The following is an 18,063-nucleotide window of genomic DNA, read 5'->3' as shown; positions in this document are numbered from 1 at the left end:
ATATTTTAAACTAACCAACACGAGAGATTTTTACAAATGGAGTTATAGGTGCTTTAAACAGCACCAACAGATGGCAGTGCCCAGGATGAATATCTTACAATCTAACAAGCTGAGCATGTCACTTTCTAAATAAATTTAACACTTAATTCTGATCAGATCAGATTCCTGCCAGAAAATTTAGATAAAACAATAAAATATATTAAAACTGAAGGCTAATGTTAATTATTTTCCTATATTTTACCAAAGCACATGTCCCCTGAAAAAACAAAGCAGCTCCCAACCGAAGTGGCACATCCGTGTTGTAATATTTCCCAACCAATAAAAGGTGTTTCAGAACCCATTTTTAAGTACCACTTTCAAATATATAAGCAACACAGACTTCTCTCGCATACCCCTAAAGGTGCACATACCACCAGTTGAGAAACATGGTTCTACTATAATCTGAGGTTTTGAAACAAGTGTCATTCATCCTTTCCACATTACTGTACCTCTTTCAGGAGTGAGATTTGTTTTGCATGATACCAAGTTACACCTCTCAAAAACTACTTACAAGATCATGCAAAAATATCACAGAAGACTATTAAAAACTTGCAGACTTTCTATCATCTTCTTATCACGTACATGAATCAGAACAGAAATATTGTACTTCTATTTCAGCGTAAGGCATATGAAGCAGTAGAAATAAGTAATTGTATGAACGAACTTTTAGATTGTATTGACTTTATTGATATTTTTATATGTTGCCTGTTGTAAAACTAGGCAAATATCTAAATGAGTGGATTTACCTCCTGGATGACCTTCATGCACCCAAGGGTAAACATACCCCCGTTGAGAAGCACTGCAATAAAACAGAAACATTGAAGCCTATTTCCGTCAAATCAATATACTGACTTCTACCTCAATGTGGAAGTCCAACTTCTTTTGCAATTCATGACTGTTGAACTCTTCAGAAGCCATTTCATCCTGTTTCAGACAAGTCCTTTTCAGACACTGAATCTGAGACAATAGCTCTTCCTGTTTTCTCTGCTCATCAAGCAGTTCCATTTCATGGTTGTTAATGGTAGTATAGTGTTCTGCCTTCTTCCCACAGACACGACTGAACAGAAACTATTGAATGTGAAAATGTATGCGTTAAGGATACCTTGTTTCTAGGTGAGATTCTAGACAACTGTATAGCTCTTCATGCATATGCAAAAAATGTAAAAGTGATGTATAGTAAGAGGCCTCGAAAAAAGTCTCAGCTCAATTATTTTCACTTTATGTTTGTAAAGAATATATTTTTCATTGAGCTACAAAAGCTCAGAGTTAAAGGAATTTGGATTTGACAGACTGATACACTCCGTAGCTTGCAGTCTAGCATCAGCTTTTGGATCCCGTGCCAAAAGTACCTTGATTTCAGGAGTTACTCTAGATTGACAACAATGTAATCAAGTGCAAATTTAATTTATTCACTGGGTAATGTAGTATGACCATAATTTGCCAGGTTTCAAGTTTATTTTTTAAAATGGCTGAAACTATTACGTACACCTAAAAGTGCCCCCAAAGTACATGAAGAAAGACTGTAACAGGAAAAAATGACCCATAATTATGAACAGTTAAAAAGTACTTAAACATGTGACTCTCAAAATGTAAATACTGATGTGAACTTAGAGAGCAGAACTCCGTGTAATTTCTTAGCTACATATTTGCAAGAAGCAACAGCTGTACATTCTTGAGCTCAGTCAAGTTTTGTTTTCTTTTAATGATTATCACCAGCAACAGAAAAAACTGCCTGGAAACACTACTATAAAGACTTAGAAGAAAATTAACATATTTAACTCCATTTACTGCACCTACTTACATGATCGAACCTGATCTACTCATATGGCAGACCTCTCTTTACCCATTTCTCTTCATTTTAAGTGACTGACTGCTTTAATTCTTAAATACTCAACTGCAATATGGGTGACTGTAGCAAGAATCTAGAAACTTTAAAGCTACCAATAAAGTTCTCAAATCAATACCTGTCATGAGACAAGGCTATACTCTCAAAGCAACCTGTACTTCGAGGAGATTTACACATAATGATCCACAATTCTATTTCTGGAAAACCTAGTTTTCTTTGACCATTTACCACTGTTCAAAGAAGTGTCAAAGGTATTCAAAATAGCAAACTATCAATATAGGTTAAGTGCCAATTCAAGGGTCCTTTCTTGGCCCCATTAGCTTATGCAGCAATTATAGATCAGTTTACATGCAAACATTACGTATGTGTTCTGCAATAGCTGTCAACAGCAGGACAGGCTTAGGAATGTTAGTGATTTCTTCACACTATAGTGCTCTATAAGCATTTGTGTTTGGATATAATGTAAAAGCAGAGCTATATGAAATTCTCCACACAGCCATTGTTTGAAATTTGTACCTTAAGTTTGTTCAACAAGCTCTGGAGATGACTGTTTATTTTCTCATTTTCAGTTTGAAGCCTTTTAACTTGTTTAGCCTGTTCGGGAGAAAGGTGTGTGAGCACCTCAGCTATTAGTGCTTTCTGAGTGCTGAGTTCACTTTTCAGTTTTAATGACACTGTAGTGAGACACTCGTATTTCTTCTCCATTGTTCGGAATTTTTCCAGAAGCTCCTGAGGTAAGAAGAAATAGAATCGGCCTCAATAAAGAATAAAGCGCAACTGAAAAATATTTTACAAAGTGATCAATGACTGAATGACTTTAACAGCCCATCAGTCCCCAGGTGTTCTCTAGAGAATTTGTTGGTTTTATAATGGTAAGAGAATAACTATGAAGTAAGATTCCAATCACTACTTATCAAAGAATGGAATGGGATGCAATTTGGATCAGAGAGTAAAAAGGCAGAGAGTTTGATAACTCCCCAAAAGATCCAGTGCCCCAGACTCAATTATGTTACTTTCAAATGAGCTGAAGTATTTTTCCAGTGATTTAAACTCAAAGATCTTTATGTCGACCCTTCTCACCCCCACACTAAACTAACAAATGTGTTCAGTGTATTTTTCAGGACATAAAGAACTTTTCAAGAAAACTCACTCTGGCTACGTCTACACGTGAAGCCTACATCAAAATAGCTTATTTCGATGTAGCAACATCGAAATAGGCTATTTCGATGAATAACGTCTACACGTCCTCCAGGGCTGGCAATGTCGATGTTCAACTTCAACGTTGCGCGGCACCACATCGAAATAGGCGCTGCGAGGGAACGTCTACACGCCAAAGTAGCACACATCGAAATAAGGGTGCCAGGCACAGCTGCAGACAGGGTCCCAGGGTGGACTCAACAGCAAGCCGCTCCCTTAAAGGGCCTGTCCCAGACACAGTTGCACTATACAACACAAGATCCACAGAGCCTACAACTGGTTGCAGACCCTGTGCCTGCAGCATGGATCCCCAGCTGCCGCAGCAGCAGCCAGAAGCCCTGGGCTAAGGGCTGCTGCCCACGGTGACCATAGAGCCCCGCAGGGGCTGGAGAGAGAGCATCTCTCAACCCCCACAGCTGATGGCCGCCATGGAGGACCCGGCAATTTCGACGTTGCGGGACGCGGATCGTCTACACGGTCCCTACTTCGACGTTGAACGTCGAAGTAGGGCGCTATTCCGATCCCCTCATGAGGTTAGTGACTTCGACGTCTCGCCGCCTAACGTCGAAGTTAGGGGCGCTACTTCGAAGTAGCGTGCACGTGTAGACACAGCTTCTAGGTGGTATTGTCCCCTTCCTTGTCTCCAATTACATTAAGTTACATTTAAAATAATCTTATTCCCCATCCTCCAGTGAGGATACAGGAATTGCCATGTCAGACCATTATCCTGTGTGTAACCTTGCTAGTGCCAGAGACTCCACAGTTACGTGCAAGAAACTCTAAATAGGCAGTTATGAAATAGCTTTCCCATAGGAAATTTTATTCCTAATAGCTATTAATTAGATGTTGGTTTATGCAATAAAACATGAAGTTTATTTCCCTTCAAAGCTTTAAAACGAAACAATATTTTAACACTGGCTGTTTGAACTATCAGAGGAACAGCCAAACCTTTGAGTACTAATGAACTCTGACCCAGTGACATCTTGTGGAAATGAATTGCACAGCCTAATTGCACAAAAAGTGTTAATAATGACTAAAAAAAGGAACTGTATATTTATGTTGATAAGATATCCAGTGCTCTAATTATAAGGATTAAAAATTACCAACATTCAAGGGGTACAAAAGTCTTCAGGCTATGGATGCTAGGAAGAAGCTTCTCCTATGGCGAGGCTATTCCCTAACTCCTTACTGCAAGGTTTCTTATCCTTTCCTCAAAGCACTGGTGATTGTCAGCCAGGATCCTGACCTAGCTGGACTACTGGTCTTACCCGTAAGACAATTTCTATTTTCCTCATCCAATATCAAATTCATTGTATTTGTTTAATTGAATGTTCCCTTGTTTTTGTATTATGAAAAAGATGAATAAAAGTTCCCAAGTTTACTGTTATTGTCTCTGGACTAACTCCTACCTAGACAAAGCTGCAGTCATTCATTCTCTCTTCATATGGAACTTTTCCCATTTCTCATTCTCTGCTTATTTAGGTTCATGTTTCTATTCTCTCTTTGAGAGATGGGGTGACCAAACTGAACAAAAAGAATTCCAATGAAAATTCATACCACTGATTTATACGTGTTCTAAAATTTTCATCATGCACCATTCTATTCCTAATGGAAACTGAAAATTATGTTAAATGTGGAGTAACAGCCAAAAGTGAAGATGTATTCCTGACTTGCCTACAATTTTGCCCAGATGTAAACTAACTAACATCTGAGGAAGAGCACCAAAAGTACATGCGTATTTCAAAATATTTCTCACAAAGTGCAACATCTTAGATGTATGCATTTAATTTTTTGAATTTTATCTGTCTGTGTTCTATCCATGTAGATAGCTAATGCTCGTCTGATGTCCAATGTTTCAGAGAAAACAGTTCTATGAAGTAATGGAGGGGAGCCATAAGAGTGGTCCTGCTGAAACTAAATCATCTGACAATTGGCCAGCAGGTGGGATAGTTGAGCTGCATTAAGAATGGCATTGGAAAGAACAGCAATCAGCAATGTGACATCTTCACTAGAATTCAACTATTTCAAGCAATCTCTTCCTTCCACATGTAGAGCAAATATTTTTCATGTACATTGATGGGTGTACAAAACGTGCACCACTAACAGAAACAAGCACTGCTAAGTCATCTGGGTAGCATCTGAATCACCCCTGAGCATCCACACAAGCACACATCTTACAGGGAACATTGGCTGCTACCAGTGTTCCCAAATGATCTTTGAGCTTTTAACCGCTTCATTTTAGGGCCCATATGCACCCCTCCCCACACCCCAATATTTTTATACAGCTGAAACCTTGCTAAAAAAGGACAATTTAAAATCTGTTAGTTCACAGTATCTTCTCAGATAGCTGTATTGGAGGACAAAATGGTATTAAACTTTCTGAAACTTCAGAATGTATTGCATGTACTCATTCCAACTAAGCACAAGTACCAATTTTTTTCCTTGGCTTAGTGTTATCTGTCAGCTCCACCATCCTCTGGTAAAGTGCCACTCACAGTATGGGCATAAAAAGCCCTGCTAGCCATTTCCCTTTCAATTTCTTATTGTTGACCACCTCCAATAAAAGGGGAAAAAACGGGTGTCTGGGAACAGACATGTGAGCACATCTTGAACCATAAGTTAGTAACTTTTTTTCTTCAGAGTCTTGCACATATCCATTCCAGTATAGCCGATACCCAAGTAATGGTACAGGAGGTGAGTTCAGAGTTCAAGGAGAAGCTGATTGCAAGACTGCACAGCCATAGCTGGCTGATCTCTAGCTTACTGGGCAACTGCCTGTGTTCTGCCCATGTAGAAAGCTAATGCTCAGCTGATGTCCAATGCTGGCCTCCTTTTGGTTGCTGCAAGGCTTTGGAAAGAAGCAAGGAAGGTGAATGGGTTGATCAAGATGGAAAGAGGGCTATACTTTGAACAAAAATTTAGGATATGGGCATGGCATAAATTTGTTTATGAAAATTTGTGCATGAGAGGGTTCACTGTAAAGGGCTCTAATTTTGCTTACCCATTGGGCAGAAGTGGTAGCAGTGCCTTTTTATTAAAAGAGCCAGTGCTCAGGCTCACCCCACTCCCATGGCTGGAGCTGCCGAGGTGCCAGTACTCAGTACCAGCAAATACCGGCACAAAAAAAAAAAAAGCACTAGGTGATAGCAACAGTAAGTGATCTTTTAATAGATAAGGAAACACAGGAGAATGTTGCCATTGGTTTAAATGGAGGTCTTGGTCATTACATAGGTGCTGGTCCCCACTGACCTGGTGTCAAATGTTTGGAGGTACCCCTGTAATTGGGGCTGTGGTCCCATAGGAAAGGCCTGGGAGGCAGCCCATGGGCAGCTGTAATGATGGGGTAAATAAGATCCCATTTCTAAATGCAAAGAGGATGAGAACAATTATGTGGAGACCAAGGCAGTGCTATTCCCTTAAGTGCCGTCAATCAACTTTGAGGTGAAGATCTTGATGAAGTGGCTAATAAGGATTTTTCTAGATGGCAGCTGGAGTACTGGGTGAAAACTTGGCAACAATTCTTTGTAATTCAGTGTCATCTGTGGTGCTGAATCCTGAACACATGCAGATGCCAGTCCCAGTACAGAAAGCAGGTCCCTGACTGCTGGGACTGTCTATGGAGTGAAAAGGTACTGTACACAAACATGAATGTGGTCTGCCTCAAGGAGCTGGCTCCTATGGTTGTCAGTGGGGCTTGCAGTGGCACAGGAGCTGAAAGCTCCTAATGTCATAGTTCAGAGGAGGAAAAATGGCCCAAAAACAGGTCTTGCTCTCTCCTGGTCGCTATCTACTTAGCTTTGGCACCAGATATTGGATATTCTTTTGGCATTTCCATTGCTTGTTCTTAGGCAAGAGAAAGGATAAGTGCAAAGATTTCCCAACTCATGGGAGGTATGCTCTGCCCCAATGCTGAGATGCACAGTTCAAAATTAAGAGCATAGCTCTGGGGAAGGTCAGGAAGTCATGCTCCCCATAAGCAGAACTTTCAGTCTTGCTTCTTGGTGATTTTTGGTGTTGGACACAAGGTCCCTGCAGATTTGGCAGCAGCCTTTCCTATGAGATTTCCCCCAGCAGTTGGTACAGCTTGCGCGCGAGTGACCAAAAGGCACAGACAGACATGTCACAGGAATCACAGTACTCGAAACCCAGTGACCAAGGCATGCCACAACACTGAGATGTAGATTACCCCATTGAGTGTGAGGGTATCCAAAGCTAACTAGAACTATTTACACTAACAAAATAGAAGAGTCGCTAGGAAAAAATTGCCTGAGCAATGGGGAGTTCCAGAAACCATCACAGACAGTAAAAAGAACTGACAGGAGCAGGTTGGCAAGGTGCTTTGAGTGTGTCGCACTAGCTTGTGCTGTTGGGGACCTCAGGAGGTACCACTAGGGGAAATTAGTTCAGCAACTGTGCTCAGGGCATATACACTGGAATGCACACGTGCAAGAAATCAAACTATACATAATGTTTAAGCCCTCAGTGTAGTCGCAGATTCCATAACCTTACCAAGTCTCTGACTTCAGCTGTCAGTAGCAGCAGCTGGGGCCATGTATCCTTTCCCCACAAACATGACAATATTATGCTCCCCATCCATGCCCCTTGATTATTTTTAGAAAAGTCATAGGCAGGTCATGGGCTCCTGTGAATTTTTGTTTATTGCCCAAGACCTGACTTTTACTAAAAATAAAAGGGACAAAATCTTTACCTTAATTTTGTCGTACACAGTGAGATACTGCTCTACAATTGTACCAGGGTTCTATAATGGTTCTATAGTTTTACAGAACAGTTACCCATATAACTGATACTTACCTTTACTTCCAAGGCTTTTGCTTTCATGCTCTCCGCTTGGCTCAGTTCTGCGCCATCTGGTTGGTTTGCCTGAACTACCACATCATTCAGATTCTTCTGTTTCAGTTCACGCAGAGCACATTCAAGTTTTGCATTTGTATCAGTGCACTGAAAATATACATGCAGAAGTATTGAGTACCATTTTAATTTTAAAGTAACATGACTTGTATTAGTATCTAATAGTACTTGGGATACAAACCACGTCAATTTTTGTTTGTAGTTCAGTCTTGAGCAGGTCTCTCTCAGACTTTATACACTCAATTATTTGTTGGAGTTCATTTTTCTCTTGATTAATTGATACTATCTGTTCTTGAAGTTGGAGATACTCTGTTTTTTCAGCCACTAACTGCTGTTTTTCATGCAAAACACTATTTAATGCATCTGTTAACTGGTGGACCTACAGAAACAGTTAAACAACATTACTATGAATTAATCCAATTCTGTATACTTGCAGTATTATGAGTATTACTCAATTATGGCAAATACTGCCTACAAACTTCCACACAACACTACTTTTCAAGTTGTTCCTTCCCAGGTAGCATTTAAAGATAAACAGAAACAAAAGACATTTCAGAATTCAACTTTCTCCTTTTCATGTTGATATAATTACTTTAGCCCCAATTCTTATCATCAAGTTTTTGCATTAGTATTCCCCCCCTTGGAGACCTACAAAATTTTGACTTAGGCCACCAGTGAAGGGGAGGCTAAAATATAAACAAAGCAACCAACTTTCAGTGTAGTGGATCTTCATTTACTGTGAACTCAGAACAAATAACGGAAAGAAATAAAAATGAGAAGGAGATGTTGGTGATATGTATTTTAATAGTTTGTTTTATTGGTTTGCCTTCACCAGCTGTTCCATTGAATGAAGCAATACAAATTTAAAACTATTATACGTACATATCTCATAGACCTGGAAGGGACCTTGAGAGGTCATTGAGCCCAGTCTACTGCCCTCTCAGCAGGACCAAGCACTATCCCCAAAGTATTTTTTTTAAATCCATTTACCCCAGACACTTAAATGACCCCCTCAAGGGCTGAGCTTACAACCCTAGGTTTACAGTGCCAATGCTCAAATCCCTGAGCTATGAGTACAACATCATCTGGAGAGACAGCATAAGTTGAGTAGCTTAAAATGTTCTAGGTGAAAACAGAAGTGAAGTGACAAAGAAATGTATGGACAGGCTATACTAGTGTGGCTTTAAGCATTCCTTGCTGTTTAGTACTTCCAGAATATTTTGTGATGCTATGATTGAAACAGAGCATGTATATCATTGCTACAGCCAGACACTCCTAGACAGTTGCAACAAATCTTGTATAAAGTATGTCATGCTAAGGTGTCAGTAGAAAAGTCAAGAACTTGCTAAATATCTTGTTTAAACTGGTACATCAATCGCTGTATTTGAATAAGTTATGCACATGATCTAACTGTGTGTGTTCCTGGGTTAACACATTCCAAAGTCATTTATATCATTTAGCCTGAACATTGCGAATGGACTGTTCAAATTTCATGCTTTTAATGGGAGACAGAAGAAACTTGCTCTGCTCAGCAGGCTCTTTCTGCACGTGGCCTCAGGCTCAAAGGGGCCAAGATCTGCCCCCAAATGTCATCAGGCTTTACAAGGACATTTGACATTCATGTGACCCTGGACTCTATCCCGTCCGTGCCTGTAACTTTTCACAGACTGGGCTATGAGCTTTATTTGAAAAAGACGACTTCCAAGAACATAGCACAGAGTATATAGAACAAAAAATCCCTGGAACGACTATTTTGCTTCCTTCCTGCTCTGATTCTGTTTACAATGGCTTTACAACTAAAAGGAGAACTTTGGACCGAAGACCTTCCAATCCTGCCACCGTGCCGAGGACAACCACTGCTCTCACCCCATGCCATGCCCCTAAATAATCCCTCAGGCCACCCTGGGCCTTGTGGGTCCTGTTCAAAGGCTAGTTGAGGCAGCAGCTTTCCCATCCCTCCCCTTCACCAAGCATGGTGTTTGGGATTGCAGCCCCAAACCATCCTATGGACAGGACAACTCTGACAGCCAGAAGGAAATATTGTGACAATTTGGTCTGACCTTTCTAGCACAGCCTAAAAATCAACTTCCAAAATAAGTGAAAGTATCTGTCAGGAAAATATCCAATCCTGATTTAAAAATTGGCAGTGATAGAGACAATCCACCATAACCCTTGCTAAATTGTTCCAATGGTAGAGAAATCTCAATGTAAAAAAAGTTATGCATTATTTCCAGTCTGAATTTGTCTACCTTCAGCTTCCAGCCAGATGAGATGCACCTTTCATTGCTAGGCTGACGGGGCCATTATTAATATTTTCCCCTACGTAGGTACTTCTAGACTAAACGATTCGCCCTTTTATTTCCTCTTTGTTAAGTAAATGGAAAAGTTAAAAACTCAAGGGTACCATCTATTGGTCATCTCATTTGGGGGCCCTGCAAAGAATAGTGAAATGATCTCTCTATAACAGAGATGGGAAACTTCTTCCTGGTCAGTAAACATTCTGCAGATGAAAGAGGGTGCACGAGCGCCTTATGCTACGTCTGCCACATATACCAAACTCAAAGAAAAGTGATTATAAAGCACATTTGATTTAAAATAAAAATTTAAAAATCTATATAGTGTTCTATTCTACAACTTACATGACTATCTGAAAATACAGTCTCGAAGTATTTCTGAAAGATTATTAATACATACATTTCAACACACTTTAATATATCAGTGTATAGCTTCCAACTGGTGTTTCAGGATAACTGATGCTATTTAAAAGCACAATTACTATTAACACAGGTATTAATGACAGATGCCTGTAGGTATATTAGGATGGCTACAAGAATCAAACACTACACATTTACAAATGTTTTTATGCTTTACTGAATGCTTATTGTACCTTTTCAATGCTTTCATGAAGGTCCATCTCAACTTTGTTCTTCTCTGCTTGAACAGTCTCCAGCATTTTCTGGAGTTGATCTCTTTCCTCTGTTAAAGAGGAAGTCTGTCCCTCCAGTTGCTGAACACGTTCATTTTTGGCCCCCGTCTTTTCTCTCAGTTCATTCAACAGTTGATTTCTTTCAACAGAGACTAAGTTTAACTCTTCACTCAACTTTTTTATCTATAAAAGCATAGAAGGAATACATACTATTTGTAAGAAAAAGTGTGTAAAAAACAAAGTTACAGTATCCCGCATATTTACCACTTCTATAAAAACTACAGGAAACACACTGAACAAATTCAAAATAAGCATTCAGTCACAACATCTAACAAGAGGTGGAGTGAAAAGCAGTTTCATCCATAGTAAAATTATACAAAGTAACTTATTGGTGTTCTTTTCCCAAAAAGGAAAGCTAGGCAGCTGTCCCTGCTTTCTTCCTATAATACTTGCCTTGTCTTTTAGTTGTTGTGTTTCTTCTGTTAATTTTTTTTCAGTCATCAATAACTCCTCTTCTCTTGCTATCAAGCTATTCTGGGTATCAACCTGCTTTTTCAGCTCCTTGTGCAGATTTTCTACTTCTGCCTGAATTTTCACAGACTGAAACACAAGAATTACATAATATGTAAGAGACTTCCATATATACTTTCAATATGGAATGACAAAGACAGCTACCTGTTCTGTAACTGGTGTTCTTAGAGATGTGTTGCTCATGCCCATTCCAAGTTGGGGCATGCACTGTCATACGCTCAGGTGTCGGAAGCTTTTTTGCCCTATCCAGTAGCAATAGGGTTGGAGCGGTGCCCCCTGCAGTGGTGCCAATTCAGCGACCAATATACGTATTGCCTGACCCTCTGCCCTGCTCAGTTCCTTCTTGCCAGCTACTCCAAAAGTGAAGGCGAGAAGGTTTTGGAATGGGCATGAGCAACACATGTCGAAGAACACCAGTTACCGAACACGCAACTGTTTTTCCTTCCTTGAGTGATTGCTCATGTGCATTCCAAGTTGGGTGAATACAAGCCAATCACCTAGAAGGCAGGGTCAGAGCCCAGGAATGACTGTAAGACAACCCCGGCAACTGCAGCGTCATCTCTGACATGCTGGGTTAGTGTGTAATGATGACTAGGTAGCCACCCTGCAGATATCCTGGATAGGAACATGTGCTAAATACACCACAGGAGACACACATGAGCTGGTAGAGAGCTCTGACTGGGGGGAGGGGGAACACTCGAGGGCTTGTAACACTCCTTAATGCAAGTCACTTGTCCAGGAGGAAATCCACTGGGAGGAGACCAGAAGGCCCTTCATCGTGTCAGCTACTGCCACAAACAGTTGCTGCGTCTTCCTAAAGAGTCTAGTCCTGTCCATATAGAAGGCCAGCGCCCTTCTAACATGCAAGGTATGTAAATACTGTTCCCCAGGAAAGGCATGAGGTTTCGGGTAGACATGGAAAGAGAAGACCACCTTTGGCAAGAATGCTGGATGAGGCCTCAGTCTAACCTTGTCCTTGTGGAATACTGCATAGAGCAGATTCACCACCAATGCCCGTAACTCAGACACCCTCCTGTTGGAAGTAACAGCCACTAAGAACTCTGTCTTGTAATTTAAAAACAGCAGGGAACAAGAGGCAAGGCGCTCAAAGGGGGCCCCCCCATGAGCTTAGCGACCAGCAAACTATGGGCACCTCTGCCCACATGGGACCTAAGTTGTGGCTTGACTCTAAGCCTTTAAAAAACCTTTTCACCACCAGGTCTGAGAACACTGATGGTAGCCCCTTGCCCAGGTGAAAAGCAGAAATGGCTGCCAAATGCACCTTGACAGAGAATAAGGACAGCCCTTCCTGAACTAAGTCCCACAGATAGTCTAATATTACTGGTATGGAAGCCTGCAAGGGAGAGGACCCTTTCTGGGCAATCCAAAAGAGAAAATCTTTTCTATTTAGCCACATATGAGGGTTTTCTACTGTTTAACAATACTTCCTTTATAGGATCCAAGCAGACCAGTTGCATGTCCCTCAGCCACGGAACTTCCATGCCGTGAGGTGTAGTGACTGAAGGCTGGGATGCTGCAGCCGTCTCTCTTGCTGCATCAACAGTTCTGGCTGAATCGGTAGTGGTATCGACTTGCAAACTGACATTTGCAGGAGGGTCGGGCACCAATACTGTCACACCCATGCTGATTTGACTGAATTTTGAGAAGGACCCCGTGGGCCAATGGAATTGGAGAAATGAGTACAGCATAAAGACTTCACTAAGGAATGCTGAAGGTGTCCGCCCAGGACCCAGGACAGATTTCACTAAGAGCAAAACGTCCAGCACTTCCTGTTGAGGTGTGAGGCAAACAAATCCACTTGGGGGTGACTCCCACTTTTGGAAAAGCGGTTGCAGCACACCTGGGTGTAGTGACCACTTGCGGTCCACAAAGGATCTGCTGAGCTGGTTCACCAGCAAATTGTGAACCCCCAATAGGTAATGGGCCCATTAAAGGATGTATTGCTGGACACAAAACTCACCGAGCATCATGGCCTTGTGACATGGGGGGGAGGAGAGTGCACGCCCCCGTCTGTTTATATAATACATTGCTGTTGTGTTGTCCTTGCTCACTGACAAGCAATGTCCCACTAGATTGTCTTGGAAGGTCTTGCAGACTAACCTGATGGCCCTGAGTTCCCTCACATTTATGGGGAGTCAAAGGTCCGCCCCGCTCCACAGAGCTTGGGTGTGGAGCTGACCCAAGTCCAAGGCAACCGTTACCAGGGAGAGAGAGGGTTGCGTGGTGCGTGCACGTGAGCTGCACAGAACTCCCACACAGACAACCTCTTTGTCTAGCCACCAATTCAGGGTCAACAAAGTCCGAGGTGGCACCATTACCTCTAAGTCTATGTTGTCTCTGTTTGAGCGCCAGCTGGTACCACTTAGTAAACTGTCAGCAACATGGCACGCAGTGCTGACTGTATGCCCCGCCCAGGATACCCCACACTCGTCACCTGGCACAGGACGTGGTTCAACCCTGGGCTGGACACCTAGTTTGTTGGCACCAAGGACCACAGGTACTTGTGGAGGTGCCGTAGGGGTTGCTGATGAGACCGACACTGACACCTTTGAGGTACATACCAGGTCTTGTGGCTGTTTCCATGGAGGGGCACCCAGTGATGCCGACGGTTCCAATCGTGGGACCTGAGGGGCCCCCAGCACCCTCAACGGCAATCCTGTGGCCTGCCTGGGAGATTCACGAAAGGCCCAGGGGGTCCAAAAGGGCCATGGCATGGCACCTTGTGTAGCTAGCGGCCACCTCATATCGTCCGAGAGATGACTACAGTGCCTGCGATGGCTGTGGTGGGATGTCAGTGTACTCCTGCTGCGTCCCAAACTTGAATTGTAGGGGTCTGACGCCAACTCCAATGCAGAGGACCACAGGGAAGCTAGAGGTACCAGTACCAATGTCTGCTGGGACAGGGTCCTCACTGATGCCAGTGCATAGGGCTCCTGAAACTCGCCCACAAGCTGTTGGGCCACAAATGGCTCTGATGGTTCCAGCATGGCCAATGCCAGCTGTGCTCCTGCTGTTGGCCTCAGAGCCGCTACTACCTGCACCGGACATCCTTCAACCTCACTGCTGCGGTGCCTATCTTTGACAGATGGGGAGGGTGCCAGCACTGTAATTTGTAGAAGTCTCTGTGCTGCTTGAAATGCCTCCAGTGATGACAGCAGAACCGGAGAGCACATGCTCCTGCTTCGTGCCGGTGTCAACACTTGCGCATCATGCACCTGAGCATAGCACGGTGGAGCCTGAGTCTTATGGTCCCTGAGCTTCGACGACAGGGACAAGTTCTTCTTGAGCCTCTTTCTTTCTTGGCACCAGAGATTGGCTCCCACTGCATCGAGAGGCAATTAGCACCTCCGCCTACTCACGGTGCTTCGGGTCCTTGGAAGGCGCCGAGGACTACAGCAGCGCCAGTGCACTCTGCATTGAGAAAGCTCTGCTGCCAGCTCTCACTGGGGACACCTGAGGCTGTAAGGCTACTTCCTTTAAGAGGAATTTAAGGTGTTGCACCCTGTCCTTTGAAGTCCTCAGCTTGAAAGCTTTGCAGATGGAGCAACGATCTCTCAAAATGTCCTTCACCCAAACTACTCAAGCAAGCAGAATGGGGGTCACTCTTGCGTGTACTTTTGCAATGTTTAGAACAAGTCTTAAAACCTGGAGAACAGGTATTCCCCGGAGCCAAGGTGCTGAGAGGGACAGAAAGCCCTGCCTCGGCTCTCACAGAGATTAACAAACAACTACCTAACACTAAAAAGCATTTACAGATACTTAACTACTTACACAATAAAATGAGGGTACTAGCTGACTAACGAAGAGAAGGTAGAGAGCTCCAACAATGGGCAGCTCGGCAAGAAGAATCTGAGTGGGGGGCAGGTCGGACAGTGCATATATAGGTCACCATATAGGTACCATTCCAGGGGGGTGCTGCTCTGACCCTACAGCTACTGGCTAGGGCAGAAAAGCTTCAGACAACTGGGCATGCTCCACCGCATACCCTAACTTGGAATGCACATAAGCAATCACTCAAAGGAGAAACAATTTTGCTCATTTTATGGGTTCTGAAAGAGAACAATCAAAACAGAATATTTAAGTGTTTGGAAATCATGAAAATTAATTTTATTCTCAGCTAACACCCTCCACAATAAATAACTCTAGGAATTCAAAATGGACATTGACTCATCTTGCAAATACAATCGTTGACAATTTTGCAAGGCATGTGAGGGCAGGCATAGTGACTGGAAAACTCTTCTGGTGCCAGACACCTCTAGATCTATCAGGAGGGCTGAAGAATAAAGCAAAGTAAAAAACTGGTGATGGGGAATCCATTAAGTCGAACACCTAAAGAAGCCTGTGACACTCTCCTGCCTGGTTTCCCAAACTGGGGGGGTACCCCCCTTGTGGAACATGAAGAGATTCTGGGGGTTGGTGTGAGGCAACCCAGCCCCCCCCCCCGGTTATTCCCCACAACCTTTGCTTCTGAATCTCAGCGCAGCCACTATGAAAAGTAGGCAGCCAGCGAAGACCCACATGCTAAGAAAAGTGAGTGTGAGCTTGGGGAGAGGGGCAAGGAGGAGGATGGAGTTAGATGGGGGGCTGGGGATCACTGGCTCAGGTAAGGGGGATGGGGATGTAATAAGAGCAGGGGGTTGGTGATGTCTGGCTTTGTGGGAGGGGAGGGGCTCGGGTGGGGGGTTTGCAGGGCTTGTGGGGCTCAGGCGGCCAACTGGCTTGCAGAATTCATGGGGCTTGAGTGGCTGGCACCAGCACTGCAGGGCTCAGGTGGCTTGGGCTGCTGGGTGGGTGGCTGGCCCCAGCAATATGAGGTTTGGGCAGCTCAGAGTGGCAGACGGGTGGCTGTCCTGGGCAGTGAGGGGCTTAGGCAGGCAGCTCGGACAGCTGGGGTGGGCAGTTGGTGGGTGGACTGGTGCCTGGCACCTCTGGTGCCTGGCCCAGGGCTCAGGCAACTGGCCAACTGGGGCTGCATCAGGCACCTGCAAGGGGCTAAGAAAAACTATTTGTGCCTACTTTTAATTTTAAATAAAATTTTTATATCAAGTTTTTGTGTTTATTTTAAAATTACAAATGATTCTTTTGTTAAAGTGGAGTTGGATGATGGTAAAGAAGAGGTGGCGGAGGGGGCTGGGGGGAGGATTTCTCAAAAAAATCTATAGGGGGAGCCTGATGCCGAAAAGTTTGGGAACCACTGCTCTACTGTGTGGATTATGGGACTGAACCAGAGGACTTCCAAGGCAACTGAGGCCTTGCTTTGAGAAAGCAGACCAGACCCAGACAAGAGGGGAAAAGGAGAAGACAAGTTGTCTATAAGACAGTAAACCCCCAATTATCCAACACTCAGTTTTATCTGACACCATCTGGGGCAGTGTGGGATAAAATGGAATGTTGAATAACTGGGGGTTGGATAATCTTCCCCATTCCCACACAGCCAAACAGCCCACCCGGGTCAGCCAACAGTCTAGCCCAGCGCTAGCAGTGGCTTCCCACTCAGGCCAGCTGGGGATCCGCATGCTGTGCCTGCAGAGGGGATGGTTGCCTGCCCAAGGCTGGCAGGTACTGCTCTGCCCAGGGAGATGGCCCGGGGCCAGCCAGAGCTCAGCATCCAGGGACCAGCTGGGGCTCTGCACCTCAGACCAGTGGTGGCTGCCCGCCAGGTTGGTGGGAGCCGGCTCCACAGCAATTGCTAGCTGGCCCATGGCAGCACACACCAGGGAGCCCATCACCCACCCTGCAGAAGGGGCCCAGGCAGTCCCCATATTATGCCCCCCAAAACATACACACTTCCCCCCAACTCCCAATTATCCAACATTTTAGGTTATCTGACCATCGGTCAGTCCCAATTATTGGTAAAAACCTTCCTTCTTTGCTAGACAGACACTATGGGGAGCCAGAACAGGAACAACCTCTCTGTATTTGTGACAGAGGCTCATTTAAGGGGAATATATAGTTTCCAATATTTTGCTATGCCTAACATAGAAGCTACGTGCTTGATGTAACGCTGATCACTACTGATATAGCTCCTTCTCAATAAACTTGCCTAGCAGACTTGGGTTAAATTCGCTGCTTTGAGTTTTTTTCCACTGACAGCAAACAGAACCTGCTCTGCTGGGAGCCATTAAAGATACAGGAGGGATGAGTGGGGAGGCACAGAGAGGGGGGCATAGAGAGGCCCCAAACCAACTGTCCAACAGTTGTCAGTATGTTAAGTTGTTTATACCTGCCCACAGAAAAACATTTGGATGCAAAATCTGGGATGCATCTGGCAAGCGAGCGCATGACCTCAAAAGAATGTTCTGGAGTCCCACCTTGATGACTCCACCTCACAGGATACACCATTAGGAATCCCATTTGCTGGAGACAATTGACTATGGAGGTCTACTACATGGAAATAACTGACATAATAAAGGAGTCAATCTTTCTGATCAAAAAACTTTATCACCATGATTAAAATTTCCAAAATCATGCCTGTATTCTCTCTGGGTGAGTTGCACAACCTGTTAGTCATGAATAACGAGAGAAGCTGCACAGATGCAGAAGTGTTAGCCAACAGTCTTAATATCACTAGACTTCACAGTCTATTTCTCACTATAATGGATTCTCCACAATTCTACCTACCTCAAAGCCTATC

The 18,063-nt window shown here is 43.7% G+C and overlaps 1 protein-coding gene across 1 annotated transcript in view; it reads right to left on the bottom strand.

Moving 5' to 3' along the window:
• Positions 1-18,063, bottom strand: part of CENPE (centromere protein E) — a 92,557-nt gene that overhangs the window by 20,999 nt on the left and 53,495 nt on the right. Inside the window, exons 33-38 of the mRNA XM_074991989.1 lie at positions 11,331-11,477; positions 10,839-11,060; positions 8,133-8,330; positions 7,895-8,041; positions 2,402-2,614; positions 898-1,107 (exon numbers count right to left, since the gene is read on the bottom strand). Coding sequence (XP_074848090.1) covers positions 898-1,107; positions 2,402-2,614; positions 7,895-8,041; positions 8,133-8,330; positions 10,839-11,060; positions 11,331-11,477 — 1,137 coding nt within the window. The remainder of the gene's footprint in view (positions 1-897; positions 1,108-2,401; positions 2,615-7,894; positions 8,042-8,132; positions 8,331-10,838; positions 11,061-11,330; positions 11,478-18,063) is intronic.

The sequence above is a fragment of the Carettochelys insculpta genome, chromosome 4 (genome assembly GCF_033958435.1).
Source record: "Carettochelys insculpta isolate YL-2023 chromosome 4, ASM3395843v1, whole genome shotgun sequence".
Taxonomy (NCBI): Eukaryota; Metazoa; Chordata; order Testudines; family Carettochelyidae; genus Carettochelys; species Carettochelys insculpta.
This window is presented reverse-complemented; position numbering and strand designations above follow the sequence as displayed.